This window comes from Schistocerca americana, chromosome 11, assembly GCF_021461395.2.
Source record: "Schistocerca americana isolate TAMUIC-IGC-003095 chromosome 11, iqSchAmer2.1, whole genome shotgun sequence".
NCBI lineage: Eukaryota > Metazoa > Arthropoda > Insecta > Orthoptera > Acrididae > Schistocerca > Schistocerca americana.
Window position 1 is genome coordinate 79,079,623 of NC_060129.1, and position 16,113 is coordinate 79,095,735.

The window sequence follows — 16,113 nt, forward strand, 5'->3', positions numbered from 1 at the left end:
GACTGAAAAGCGTGTTCTGCTACAGCCGATTTATCTGTTTTTCCTAAGCGGCAAAGACTTCTGTGTTCTTTTAACTGTGTATTTACGCTTCTTTTTGTTGTTCCTATATAAACTTTACCACATGTACACGGAATTTTATATACGCCACTGGCTGATAGAGGAGCACGTTTATCTTTTACAGACCGGAGAACATGACAAATTTTCTTCGTTGGTCTAAAAACAGGTCTAATATCATGTTTACTTAAAATCTTTCCAATCTGATCCGTTACTTTCTTTATAAAAGGGAGAGAGACTGTATTCTTCCATCGTTTTTCGGGCTTGTCCTTAGGCTTTTTGTTGTTTGGGTGCAGAATTCTGCTTACTTCTTTCTTTGAGTAGCCATTTTTCTCAAAAGCGTGCTTAAGATATTTTAATTCGACATCTAGATACTCTGGCGTGCAAATCCGTCTGGCTCTGTCAACGAGACTTTTAATCACACCTCTCTTTTTTTTTTGGATGGTGGTTAGAGTTTTTATGTAAGTATCTGTCTGTGTGCATTATTTTTCTAAAAATCTGTTGTTTCAATCTTCCATCTGTCTGTTGAAACAACAGATTTTTAGAAAAATAACGCACACAGACAGATACTTACATAAACCTCTAACCACCATCCACAAAAAAAGAGAGGTGTGATTAAAAGTCTCGTTGACAGAGCCAGACGGATTTGCATGCCAGAGTATCTAGATGTCGAATTAAAACATCTGAAGCACACATTTGAGAAAAATGGCTACTCAAAGAAAGAAGTAAGCAGAATTCTGCACCCAAACAACAAAAAGCCTAGGACAAGCCCGAAAAACGATGGAAGAATACAGTCTCTCTCCCTTTTATAAAGAAAGTAACGGATCAGATTGGAAAGATTTTAAGTAAACATGATATTAGACCTGTTTTTAGACCAACGAAGAAAATTTGTCATGTTCTCCGGTCTGTAAAAGATAAACGTGCTCCTCTATCAGCCAGTGGCGTATATAAAATTCCGTGTACATGTGGTAAAGTTTATATAGGAACAACAAAAAGAAGCGTAAATACACGGTTAAAAGAACACAGAAGTCTTTGCCGCTTAGGAAAAACAGATAAATCGGCTGTAGCAGAACACGCTTTTCAGTCAGGAAATCATCAAGTGAAGTTTTCCGAAACAAAAATTTTATCTACGACGACGAACTATTACCCACGGCTTTGTAGAGAAGCAATTGAAATATATAAACATAGGGATAATTTTAATCGAAAAGAAGAGACCACGAAACTTAGTGATATTTGGACAGTAGCACTACAGAATTGCTAGACAGTTTTATCCGTGACGAGATTACAATCGATAGTTAAGTTTTATCTCTGACAAAGATCATCTTTGCATATCACGTGCAACTCTGGTCACGCCCACTTTCTACGATATATAAGTCACTCTCAGACGTCCGACCCGTCAGTCGGCAAGACTCACCGGAGGAGAAACACCCCTCTGAAGATGTCCAGCGCAGCTCTGGACGAAACGTTAGGAGCTGAAGAGTTTCATGGACCACGACCTTACATCCCGGAAGGTTTACCAGAAGATTTGTCATCCGGTCGTGAAAGCCTTCATACTATAACTTATTTCATCATACACTTGTGAGAGAATTTGAAAACTGTTTCCCCAAGAAAGTAGTTAAATTTAACTATAAGAAATCATGTAAAAAACCTTGGCTCACTAAAGGAATAAAAATATCTTGTAACCATAAAAGGGAACTGTATCTAACAACAAGAAAGAGTAATGACCCAGAAACAGCCAAATATTATAAAAATTACTGTGCTACATTAAGAAAGGTTATTAAAAAGTCCAAAAGCATGTGCATCATATCTGAGATACATACCTCTGATAACAAAATCAAAACAATTTGGAATATTATTACAAAGGAGACAGAGCAACCATCTACATCTACATCCAAACTCCACAAGCCACCTGACGGTGTGTGGCGGAGTGTACCTTGAGTACCTCTATTGGTTCCCTTCTATTCCAGTCTCGTATTGTTCGTGGAAAGAAGGATTGTTGGTATGCCTCTGTGTGGGCTCTGATCTCTCTGATTTTATCCTCATGGTCTCTTCGTGAGATATACTTAGGAGGGAGCAATATACTGCTTGACTTCTCGGTGAAGGTATGTTCTCGAAACTTTAACAAAAGCCCGTACTGAGCTACTTATGGTCTCTCCTGCAGAGTCTTCCACTGGAGTTTATCTATCATCTCTGTAATGCTTTTGCAATTACTAAATGATCCTGTTTGTAAAGAAGCATGCTGCTCTCCATTGGATCTTCTCTATCTCTTCTATCGACCCTATCTGGTACGGATCCCACACTGATGAGCAGTATTCAAGCAGTGGGCGAACAAGTGTACTGTAACCTACTTCCTTTGTTTTCAGATTGCATTTCCTTAGGGTTCTTCCAATGAATCTCAGTCTGGCATCTGCTTTACCGATGATCAACTTTATATGATCATTCCCTTTTAAATCAGTCCTAATGCATACTCCCAGATAATTTATGGAATTAACTGCTTCCAGTTGCTGACCTGCTATATTGTAGCTAAATGATAAGGGATCTTTCTTTCTGTGTATTCGCAGCACATTACACTTGTCAACATTGAGATTCAATTGCCATTCCCTGCACCCTGCATCAATTCGCTGCAGATCCTCCTGCATTTCATTACAGTTTTCCATTGTTACAACCTCTCGATATACCACAGCATCATCTACAAAAAGCCTCAGTGAACTTCCAATGCCATCCACAGGGTCATTTATGTATATTGTGAATACCAATGGTCCTACGACACTCCCCTGTGGCACACCTGAAATCACTCTTACTTCGGAAGACTTCTCTCCATTGAGAATGACATGCTGTGTTCTGTTATCTAGGAACTTTTCAATCCAATCACACAATTGGTCTGATAGTCCATATGCTCTTACTTTGTTCATTAAACAACTGTGGGGAACTGTATCAAACGCCTTGCGGAAGTCAAGAAACACACCTACCTGGGAACTCGTGTCTATGGCCCTCTGAGTCTCATGGATGAATAGCGTGAGCTGGGTTTCACACGACTGTCTTTTTTGAAACCCATGCTGATTCCTACAGAGTAGATTTCTAGTCTCCAGAAAAGTCATTATACTCAAACTTAATACATATTCCAAAAGTCTACAACTGAGCGACGTTAGAGATATAGGTGTATAGTTCTGGACATCTGTTCGATGTCCTTTCTTGAAAATGGGGATGACCTGTGCCCTTTTCCAATCCTTTGGAATGCTACACTCTTCTAGAGACCTATGGTACACCGCTGCAAAAAGGGGGGCAAGTTCCTTTGCGTACTCTGTGTGAAATCAAACTGGTATCCCATCGGGTCCAGCGGCCTTTCCTCTTTTCAGCGATTTTAATTGTTTCTCTATCCCTCTGTCGTCTATTTTAATATCTACCATTTTGTCATCTGTGTGACAATCTAGAGAAGGAACTACAGTGCAGTCTTCCTCTGTGAAACAGCTTTGGAAAAAGACATTTAATATTTCGGCCTTTAGTCTGTCATCCTCTGTTTCAGTACCATTTTGGTCACAGAGTGTCTGGACATTTTGTTTTGATCCACCTACAGCTTTGATATAAGACCAAAATTTCTTAGGATTTTCTGCCAAGTCAGTACATAGAACTTTACTTTCGAATTCATTGAACGCCTCTTGCATAGCCCTCCTCACACTACATTTTGCTTTACATAATTTTTGTTTATCTGCAAGGCTTTGGCTATGTTTATGTTTGCTGTGAAGTTCCCTTTGCTTCTGCAGCAGTTTTCTAACTCAGTTGTTGTACTATGGTGGCTCTTTTCCATCTCTTACGATATTGCTTGGCACATACTCATCTAACGCATATTGTACGATGGTTTTGAACTTTGTCCACTGATCCTCAACACTATCTGTACTTGAGACAAAACTTTTGTGTTGAGCCATCAAGTATTCTGAAATCTGCTTTTTGTCACTTTTGCTAAACAGAAAAATCTTCCTACCTTTTTTAATATTTCTATTTATGGCTGAAATCATCGATGCAGTAACCGCTTTATGATAGTTGATTCCCTGTTCTGTGTTAACTGTTTCAAATAGTTAGGGTCTGTTTGTCACCAGAAGATCTAATATGTTATCGCCATGAGTCGGTTCTCTGTTTAACTGCTCAAGATAGTTTTCAGATAAAGCTCTTTAAAAAATTTCACTAGATTCTTTGTCCCTGCCACCCGTTATGAACGTTAAAATCTCCAACCACAACTATAACATGGTGGGGAAATCTACTCGAAATTTTTTCCAAATTATCCTCCAGGCGCTCAGCCACAACAGCTGCTGAGCCAGGGGGCCTATAGACACATCCAATTACCATGTCTGAGCCTGCTTTAACCGTGACCTTCACCCAAATTATTTAACATTTTGGATCTCCATCAGTTTCCTTTGATACTATTGCACTTCTTATCGCTGTAAACACGCCTCCCCCTTCACTGTCCAGCCTGTCTCTGCAGTATACATTACAATCTGAGTTTAGAACTTCATTACTGTTCACATCTGGTTTCAGCCAACTTTCTGTTCCTAGTACTATGTGGGCATTGTGACCGTTTGTTAATGAGAGCAGTTCTGGGACCTTTTTATAGACACTCCTGCAGTTTACTATTAGCACATTAATATTGTTATTCCCTGTCGCATTTTGCCTACTCCTACCTTGCCGCGTCTCAGGAGGCGTCTTGTCAGGCCTAGGGAGGAAATTCTCTAAACTAAAAAACCCACATGTGCACTCCACACACACTCCGCTGCCCTTGTAGCCGTTTGTTAATGAGAGCAGTTCTGGGACCTTTCTATAGACACTCCTGCAGTTTACTATTAGCACATTAATATTGTTATTCCCTGTCGCATTTTGCCTGATCCTACCTTGCCGCGTCTCAGGAGGCGTCTTGTCAGGCCTAGGGAGGGAATTCTCTAAACTAAAAAACCCACATGTGCACTCCACACACACTCCGCTGCCCTTGTAGCCACTTCCTGCGTGTAGTGCACACCTGACCTATTCAGGGGGACCCTACATTTCTCCATCCGATAGCGGAGGTCAGAAATTTGCACCCCAGATCTTCGCAGAATTGTCTGAACCTCTGGTTTAAGCCTTCCACTCGGCTCCAAACCATACCACAAATAGTTAGCTCAAATTCCACCCCGTGAGCGAGGCTTTCCGCCTTCACCAACTCCGCCAACTGCCTGTATGAACTGAGCATGACCTCTGAACCCAGACGGCAGGAGTCATTGGTGCTGACGTGAGCAACAATTAGCAGTCGGGTGCACCCAGTGCTCTCTATCGCCACCGGCAGGGCCTCCTCCACATCTGGGATGAGACCCACCGGCAAGCAGACAGAGTAACACTGGCCTTCTTCCCCGACCTTTCCGCTATTTCCCTAAGGGGCTCCATCAACCACCTAACGTTGGAGCTCCCAATCACTAATAAACCCCTCTCCCCGTGTGCCTGCTCAGACCTTGCTGAAGGAGCAGCCACATGTCCACTCACAGGTAGAGCGGGCAATGCCACACGGCCAGCCTCTACATTGACCCTCCGCCTCTTGCACCGTGAACGCCGCTGAAGCTGCCACTCCCCTCGGGGAGAGGGTGGCCCAACCGCACCTTGTACCCGCGAAGATGTCTCGACATCAGGGGCAGTGGGTGAAGCATGTAACACCTGGGGTGTACCGTGCGATGCACCAGACTCCCCACTGCCACTACACTCCAAGGCAGCAGTCTGAAGACGGCTGACCGCAGCCATCAACACGTTCAGCTGTTCGTGAACAGTGGCCAGCTCCTCCTGCGTCCGTACACAGCAGTCACACATCCTACCCATCCTAAGAAATCAATTTACTGTAGGGAGTTAATCAGCTTTTAACTAGACTGCTAATTCACTAAACGCGGCTGATAGTTGACTAAACTGTGGTTACTAGATACTTCTTGTAGAAAACAATGGAAATAGCACTACCTGTCTCTAAACTGTATTCAAAACAAACACTAGCACTACTGGCACTATGGCTGACTAAAGGGACTCTCTCTGACTGTATTCAAAACAAACACAAAATCTAAGGAACACTATTACTAGCACTCAACAATTAAAGCTTCCTAAAAGCAAAAACACATGGAAGAAGAAGTGACAAGTAAGAAAAATACAGTTAATACTTAAATTAACATATCTTGCTGCACAGCAGACATGAAGCAGACAGCAGTTACGATGACACTGACAAGAGTACAGGATGATGGCATCACCATCAAAGCGAATGGAAACTTGATAAACAATGAGCTGGAAGTCGAAAACATTTTGAATAATAATTTTTTAAATGCTGTAGAGAAAATAGGATCTAAATGTTCATTAGAAGAAGCAAGGCAGTTAATGGAAGAGGCCTTACCCACACCATTTGATACAATTGAAATTCCACCCACCTCTCCCTCTGAAATTAGGAAGATAATAAACTCTCTCAAGAATAAAAGCTCACATGGAATTGATGGCATTTCCAGCAGGACAATAAAAGCCTGTTCCCAAGAAATAAGTGGGATTCTTAGCCACATATGTAACAGCTCTCTGAAGCAGGGTATTTTCCCAGATAGACTGAAGTGTCCCATTGTTAAACCACTGCGTAAAAAAGGGGATACGTCTGATGTCAGCAACTACCTCCCAATTTCTCTTCTGACTGCCTTATCCAAAATTCTTGAAAAAGTAATGTATTGTAGAGTAGCTTCACACCTTTGTAAAAATAAAGTTTTAACAACTGTCAGTTTGGTTTCCAGAAGGGTTTTTCAATGGAAAATGCTATATATACTTTCACTAATGAAATATTAAATGCTCTGAGTAACCGGAAGTCACCCGTTGGGATTTTTTGGGATCTATCAAAGGCTTTTGATTGTGTAAATCATGGAATACTTCTAGATAAGTTCAAGTACTGTGGTATGAATGAGACAGTGCTCAAATGGTTTAAATCACACCTAACTGGAAGAGTGCAGAAAGTTGAAATAAGCAGTTCACATAATATGCAAAAAAACTGGTGATTTCTCAAACTGGGGAACAATCAAGAATGGGGTGCCGCAAGGTTCAGTCTTGGGTCCTCTGTTGTTCTTAATATATATTAATGACTTGCCATTCTATATTCACGAAGATGCAAAGCTGGTACTTTTTGCCGATGATACAAGTATAGCTATCACACCCAACAGACAAGAATTAACTGGTGGTAAATGATGTTTTTCATAAAATCATTAAGTTGTTCTCTGCAAATGGGCTCTCATTAAACATTGACAAAACACAGTATATACAGTTCCATACAGTAAATGGAATGACACCATTAATAAATATAGACTCCGATCAGAAATCGGTAGCTAAGGTAGAATAATCAAAATTTCTAGGTGTATGCATTGATGAGGGGTTGAACAGGAAAAAACACACTGAGGATCTGCTGAAACGTTTGAGTTCAGCTACTTATGCTATTAGAGTCATTGCAAATTTTGGCGCTGTACATCTGAGTAAATTAGTTTACCACGCCTATTTTCATTCTCTGCTTTTGTATGGCATCATATTCTGGAGTAACTCATCATTGAGAAAAGAGTGTTCATTGCACAAAAACATGTAATCAGAATAATTGCTGGAGCTCATCCAAGATCATCCCACAGACACTTATTTAAAGAGCTATAGATCTTCACTGTAGCCTCACAATATATATATTCACTCATAAATATGTTATTAACAATCCGAATGAATTCTAAAGTAATAGCAGTGTACATGGCTACAACACTAGGAGAAAGGATGATCTTCACTATTCAAGGTTATATCTAACTTTGGGTCAGAATCTTGTTCATGGAACTGAAGAACAGCTCTCATTTAGTAATAACACAAGCACACAAAGGAAATGCGACCATTGTGTTGGACATGACCGATTATAGCAAACAAATGGAGGATCTTCTGAGGGAACCTATTTATAAGAAACTTAAGGGAGATCCTATGGCCAAGATAATCAAATCAAGGCAAGCACTGCTAAAGCAAACTAGAATGAATTTCTTCAACATGGCCAGAAGACTCATTCCACAAGTTCCACTGGCACCAAGAATATATGGTGTACTGAAGGTCCATAAAGAGGCCTTTCCTTTACGACTGATTGTGAGTACCATTAACTCACCAATGTGCAGCCTAGTGAAGGAACTGGCTCCAAAGCTCTGACATTTGGTGGACCACACAAATTTGTATGTTAAGGACTCAACCCATTTTGTGGAGCCTTTAGAAGAAAAAGTATATCTCAGCCACAACCTGACGGTTAGCTTCAACATGAAGTCTTTATTCACAAATGTACCAGTACAAGACACTATTAACATCTTAGAGGAATGCGTGGCACCTGATATCTGTGACCTAGTGCGCTACTGTTTAACGACCACCTATTTCAGGTGGAAAGGGGAATTTTATGAACAGACAGATGGTGTAGCTATGGGCTCCCCTCTCTTGCCTATTGCAGCAGACATTTTTATGGAAGCATTTGAAGAACCACCACTCCATTCCACACCATTATGCCCAGAATGTTGGTTCCAATATGTTTACGGTACTTTCATTATCTGGTCACATGGAGGGGAAGAGTTATGAAGTTTCTACCAACATCTCAACCAGCAGCACACTTTAACCAAGAGGACTGACAGGATCAGCAATGAGGAACATCTAAAGGGTGAACTACAAAACCTCAAGTCTATTTTTTGTGTTAATGGTTATGGAATGAAAGTAATAGATAAAACTATGGCAACAAAGAATGAAGGCAATAGAGGATAGCAAAAGGAAACACAAAACATTGCTCTATTACCTTATGTTCAAGGTGTCACTGAACAGGTGGGCAAAATTCTCCCCCAAGCAGGCATCAAGCTGATTTTTTGAAGCAACAACAGAATAGAAGATGGTCTTCACACAATGAAAGATACAATTGGCAAACTACATGCTGTTGGATTCTATGAAATCAGATGTGAATGTGGATTAGTGTATGTAGGCGAGACAGGATATCTGAACACGAAAGATATATCCGACTAAGACAGCACACCAAGACAGCATAGTGCTTAGAGCCATTTGAACCAACTTTCAGAAGGAAGATTAGAGAGGCAATAGGAATAGCTAAGTGACCATCCAACATGAACAGAAAGGAGGGGTACTAACTTCAAATGTCTTGGCTGCCAGCAATAACAGTGCTACGGGATGATAGAACACGTGAAGAAACACGTACAGGCATGCATGAGGTTGTGGCGACTGCAGGTACATAGAGTATTGGCACGCCTCAGGGGAAACAATACCACATGACATCTGCCGCCTAGTTTTCCATTCGCCAATTTCCACCAATCACATGCAGTAATGCAAACACCAATCAAAATGTTGGGTTTCCACCAATGAAAAGAAATAATAAAACACCAATAAAGACTTCTAACATCCCTCCCCTTCATCCTTAACAGCCTATCAGAATTAGACAACATCCAGGTCTGCAGGTATATAAGAAACACAGTTTTCTCATTCAGCAGAAAGACACACTGAAGAAGGTCGCTTGCTACAGGGACTGAAATGTTGGTAGTTTTATATATATTGACAATGTGGTCACAAATGCAGAAAAATTTTATTGAGTGTGACAATGGCTGCAGAAGCCTATGTTTATATTTGTTTCTTATTCTCTCTCTTTCCTAACATTTATTCAACCTTACGGGGTCTGCAATTCTCACTCTTTGGCAAATTTATTTTTTAAGCCATTGTCTTCAAGCCCCTCCTGTCACTATAGTCACTGGTGAACCTCAGGGAGGGAATTCTAGTGCACCACCTATCTGTGAATAAAATAAACTTTGTTTTGCATATTATCATATTTTCTGTCATAGACTGACACAGAATTTAACTTTTGTCTCCTTTTCTTATAGTACTTCATCATTTTCCGTGTTCTTTTTGTTGTTTTTCTGAACACTGGTTGTCATGGAGTAGCACCATCAGTTCATGTATCCTTCATGATCATTACTCTCAGACTGCGTCTGCAAGATGTCTCAGTTGTTGACAACTAATCTCAGCGGTGATAGATACACTTCAGGGAAGCAATTTGTAGTACACCACACGGTCATTGTTCTACATGCTACTCTACCTGTGCAAGATGCTTCGAATCTTCATAAATACCATAACTTACATCCAAAATCTGTTTACTGCATTCAAGCCTTAATCTCCCTCCAGAATTTTTGCCTCCCCACACTTCCTTCCACTAAGAAATTGAGGATTCCTGGATGCTTCAGGGTGTGCCTTATCAGCCAATTTCTTCTTTTAATCAGGTTGTGCCATAGAATTCTTTCTCCCCTGATTTGATTTGGCACCACTTCATAAGTTATTCAATCTACCGATCTCACTCCAACATTCTTTCATAGCACCACATTTCAAACACTTCTGTTCTCTCTTGTCTTAACTGCTTATCACCCACGTTTCACTTCCATGCAAGGCTACACTCCAGACAAATACTTTCAGAAAAGACTTCAAAATCCTTAAATTCATATTATTTGTTAACAAATTCCTCTTTTTCAGCTATGCTTCTATTGCTATCACCAGTCTCCATTTATATCATCTCTTCTTCAGCCGCCATCAGTTATTTTGCTGCCCAAATAGCAAAACTCATTCGCTACTATTAGTTTCTCATTGCCCATTCTAATTCCCTTTGCATTACCTGAATTATTATGTTGATGCATAAGTTCATAGCATTTTTCCATAAGTTTAATGAACACAACAGATGCACATAACAGACACTTTAGTAGTCATCAATCTTATATTATCCTTCACTATTTATGACAGTCTGCCAATGCTGGGGTAACTTTCTGGTTTTGCAACTGTAGAAATCGTGGTTTGAGGCAAAGAACTCACCAAGTCATGTTTGGAGCACATTTTTATCTGGAAGGGAAGTACCTTGAAGGTTGTTTGGAAGAGAGTGGAAAAGGTGACAGTCTGAGGGTGCAAGATCAGGTGAATAAGGTGACTGCAGAATGACTTCCCAGCCCAACTCCTGTACAGTGTTTTTTTGTCAATATAGCAGAATATCATGTAGTAGCACCATCACTTTACACTGTCTGACCAACTCCTTTACAGTGTTTTTTGTCAGCATAGCAGAATGCAGGCAGTCATTATCAAAGAGTAGCATGATAGTTTTTCTTGGATTGCACCAGCAAGGTGTCTCAGTTGTTGACAACAAATGTCAGCAGAGATGGTTACACCTCAGGATAGTAATTTGTAGTACACGACACTGTCGCTGTTCCACCAGATGCATAACATTGTATTTCATGGATGTGCACAGGTCTTTGTATGGGGAGTATCTCCTTTGTTTTGGGCTCAACTGTTCCTTTCATTTCCTTATGTTAGGATAAAGACACCATTCCTCATCACTAGTTATGATACAGGGGAGAAATGATTGCTGTTGTTCATGAGTGAATTGATGATAAGCAAGCAGAGATGCACTTATGGCCACCTGCTGATTTTTGTGATTTTGGCTTATAGCATGCATTACACATACATCCAATTTTTGAATCTTCCCCAATGCATATAAGTGTTGCACGATGGTGGAATGATCACATTCATCATATCTGCCAGTTCTTGAGTACACTGTCATGGATCATTGTGGATTAATGCATTTCAGTGATCTTCAAGCCATGAAGGTCTTATTGAAAGTGGAGAGTTACTACTGTCAGAACAGTCCTGCTTAAAATGAGAAAACCGTTTTGTTGCGATGCTCTATCCAATGACATTATCCCCATACATGGCGCAGATGTTTCTGGGTGCCTCTATTGCTGTCACCCCTCCTTTGAACTCCAACAGAAGAATACTTTTGAAATGTTCCAGTTTTTTTCCACTTGGCACTCAATTTTCCAGTGTCCACATCTCCATTCACTATTTCCAAATGATTAAAAGTAAACTCAAATAGCAACAGCAAACTATAAATAAGAATGGTAATTGATAAATAAACCCATAGCAGCTGGAATACTAACATGCACAAAAAAATATATCTATGAACTTATGCACCACCCTAATACTTTGTATACACTCCATTACCATTGTTTTACTGTTGTTGATGTTCATCTCATAATCCGTTTCAAGGGACTATCTGTTCCATTTAATGTTTCTTCCAAAGCCCTTGCTGTCACTGACAGAAGCACATTGTTGTTGACATTTATTTATTTATTTATTTGAGATACATATTCCATAGATCCAGTATGGTGTGATTACGCATGGATGTGGGACAAGTCAAAGCAGATACAATATAGATATCATACAATAAATACTGGTATATTACACATGATAGCTGAATGATTCAAAACTGGCACAATACAGTAATATAGTAGAGATAATGAACAATACAATAGTGATAAGAAAACAATGCAGATACAATGCCAAAGGAAATAATCTGAATTACTACTCAAATTATTTATCTCTGCTGAAGAATTCATCTAAAGAGTAGCAACATTTTTCCAGTAGGAAAAATGTTTTTTTTTAATTTATTTTTATTTATTTTTTAAATAGCGTTTTATTTTCTTTTAGACATTTTATATTACTCCCGAGTGCATTAAAGATTTTTGTGCTTGTGTACTTTACCCCTTTTTGTACCAGAGAGATTTTTCCGTTTACAGTGCGTATCACCTTTCTGTCTTGTGTTATAATAATGGTATGCCTCATTTGTTTCATATTCAGAGGAACTGAGAAGTGTGAAAGCCATGAGTGAGAGGAGATATTGGGAGGTAGTGGTTAATATACTTAACTGTAACTTTTTATTTCCGCTCCATGACCTGAAATTCCCGTTCCAAATTTCTTGTTGGTTCCTGTTACTGATTGCTCAGTGTATAGATTGAATAACATTGGTGATAGGCTACAACTTGGTCTCACTCCCTTCTCAACTACTATTTCTTTTTCATAGTCCTCAACTATTACAACTATGGTTGGAAATAACCTTTTGCTCTCCATATGTTCTGCCTTCAGAATTTCAAAGAGTGTAGTCCTGTCAACATTGTTAATATCTTTCTCTAAATCTACAAATCAATAAGCATAGATTTGCCTTTCTTCAACCTACTTTCAAGAATAAATTGTAGGATCAGTATTGCCGTGTGTGTTCCTACTTTTCTCTGGAACCCAACCTGATTGTCCCAATGATCAACTTCTAGAAGTTCATCCATTCTTCTGTGAGTAAGTCACGTCAAATATTTTGCAACCATGGCTCATTAAACTGATTGTTTGGTAGTATACACACCTATCAGAACCTGCCTTCTTTGGAATCAGAATTGTTACATTCTTCCTGAAATCTGAGGGTATTTTCTGTAGAGTAATATTGCAAAATACTCCTAGTTGTTACTTCTCAAGGTTTGCCATGGTCCACATTTCTCTTCCATACAATACTGTACTCCATGTTCACTTTCAGGGATTTGTTCCTCAGTTCTGTATCAGTATTTGACACCAAGATGGCTCATATTTAGAAAACTTCTTTTCCTCTCTGCTTCTGATATTCTGATACCTCCTTTGCTCAATCCCTTCTATGTAACCTTTATTCCTATATGTAAGAATTCTTTTTATATCTGCTAATGTTTCATTTCAGTGTTAATCAAGTATGTATTTGTTTTCTACCACTTATGTCACCTTCATTTTACTGAGTTTGGAATCTTTCTTGACTATGTTACTATTCTTCATTTACAAATGTGGTAAGGAAAGTTCTGGTAGAATGTAAATAATTTAGGCATAAAGGAGACTTCTCACTGAATAGTAGAAGTGTTGAGTCACAAACAGGCAGACAAAAAAAGATTAAAAACTTTGTTAGCTTTCAGGTAAATCGCTCAATGAGCTTGAGTACACACACACACACACACACACACACACACACACACACACTTGTGCAGCTACATTGCATGAGAGACATATGTGCTTCTACTTAATGGCCAGTGGTCCCCTTCATTCTTCATTTATTTAATAATTTTACTGAATTACCACTGCTTTCTGTCTTTGAGAGTATGAGCCACAGGAAATCACAATAGGAGTGGTAAACTATGATCTTTATAAATTCCCAGGATGAATTTCTCTTAGAAAAATTATTTCATATCACCTTAGTCAAAACAGGTGCATCATCTTTCTATGAAAAGTTGTAAATACGATCTCTGTGAATTACCATCTTGTAAAATATAAAATCCATTCACTTTTATGTAAATTGCTCTAGGTTTGACTTCACCTTTGGAACAATTTTATCACATAAATAAATGTCATCTGTGAAAACAATATACTTTGGTAACCAATCCTTTTCTCTGAATCAACTGTACTGCATCACAACTTAACTTTCATTACAATCAATAGCTTACACCAGCTTTAATACCACACAAAGGCTGATCTGTATCATTTGACTGATAGGCAAACACTGACTTTCTCTTTACATTACGTTACAGAATTGGTTTGTGATGGACAGATATTATTTGATTTTCACTGCTTACAATAAATGACATAGGATATCATGGTGAAGCAATAGACCTTTTCTTGAAGTCACTTCCTGCATGGTAAAAGATCATGTTGCACAGCTGTGAGTAAATTTCCTTCAAATGAATAATATCTTCATAATTCTCATTAATTGCACATGAAACCCAGAACAGTACATCAGTGTAAATACACTACATTATTAAAATCTGAACTTCTACCTGTTGTTGCTCAGGTAGTAAAGTCTGCAGTGCTACCAGCAGTAATTTGTAACACTACAAGATTATTTTACTTAGCTCACCTTACTGCCTTCATAACCTATATACATACTTTTCTTTAATATTCAAACTGCTGCAACAGAATGGACTGTGAATTTAGTTGTGCAACATTAGCATATTGCACATGTCTAAATACACTTTTGGCAGATAATTTTACTTAGTGTAGAGAGAGAATGGTGTTGTTTGAGCAGTGGTGAAAGTGGAAAGGGGGGAGGGAGAGAGAGAGAGAGAGAGAGAGAGAGAGAGAGAGAGAGAGAGAGAGAGAACTGAGGATGTGAATTTCATAAATTATAATTGTATATTTAAGTGTCTGTGATGATGTCTCCTTCACTCACTGTTCTATACTTATCTTAATTTTTTGTCCCTCCTTATGAATTGACTCTCCCGATCAAGGAATTATTTTCCTGGTATGGAAAACACGAGACTAAAGGTGTACATCTTTTCTTGTGTGTGTAACAGTAAGCCCTCCTGTGCTTACATGTACATCAGCAATTGATTGCTTACGTGTATATCAGCAATTGATGACTAAGGTCCATAGTTCTGCCTAGTGTGTTCAGTTTTATTTTATTTCTGTATATTTATATCCACATGATCTAAACCTTGCCCCACCCTTTCTCCTCTTCTACTCCTCCTTCAACAACACCATTGACCAGTATAACTAATGTTAATCTTTTTAAGGTTCCAGAAGCCATACAGCAATGTCAACGGGCAGGGATCACAGTCCGTATGATAACAGGTGACAATATACACACTGCAAGAGCCATAGCAATGAAGTGTGGCATCATTCATCCTGACAGTACGTATCTCGTCATGGAAGGGAGTGAATTTGACAGGCGAATAAGGGACAGCAGTGGAAAAGTAAGTACTTGTATAAAGATGGATACTAAGACAATCACAGCTCTCAACTTATGAAAGGTAAACTAGCATTTATACATTCAATGGACATATAATAAAATTTTTAGATGTTAGTATATCACCAGCTGAGATCTTTTGTTTGTAGAGCATTTAAAGTATCAAACACCTGATTATATTAGCTATTATGTTTTTGAGAAATAAATGTTCATAACTGTGGGCCTTGCCACGATGCAGTGGCTTGGATGTCTCAGCAATACAGCCACAGATGTACTGTAGATGTGACCACAGTGGAGAGGTATCTGTGGAGAGGGCAAGAAAAATCTGTAGTTTCTGAAGAGGAGTGGCAGCCTCTTGAGTAGTTACAGGGGCAACGGTCAGGATGGTTGATGTACTTGGTTGCATAACATTAGCCAACATGACCTCTTTATGCTGGTACTGCAAACAGCTGAAAACAAGGGGACACTGCAGTCATTTTTCCTGAGGGTGTGCAGCT

The 16,113-nt window shown here is 39.3% G+C and overlaps 1 protein-coding gene across 1 annotated transcript in view; it reads left to right on the forward strand.

The window, feature by feature from the left end:
• LOC124553251 (plasma membrane calcium-transporting ATPase 2-like) overlaps positions 1–16,113 on the forward strand; it is a 631,526-nt gene that overhangs the window by 437,360 nt on the left and 178,053 nt on the right. The window contains exon 12 of the mRNA XM_047127138.1: positions 15,444–15,623. Coding sequence (XP_046983094.1) covers positions 15,444–15,623 — 180 coding nt within the window. The remainder of the gene's footprint in view (positions 1–15,443; positions 15,624–16,113) is intronic.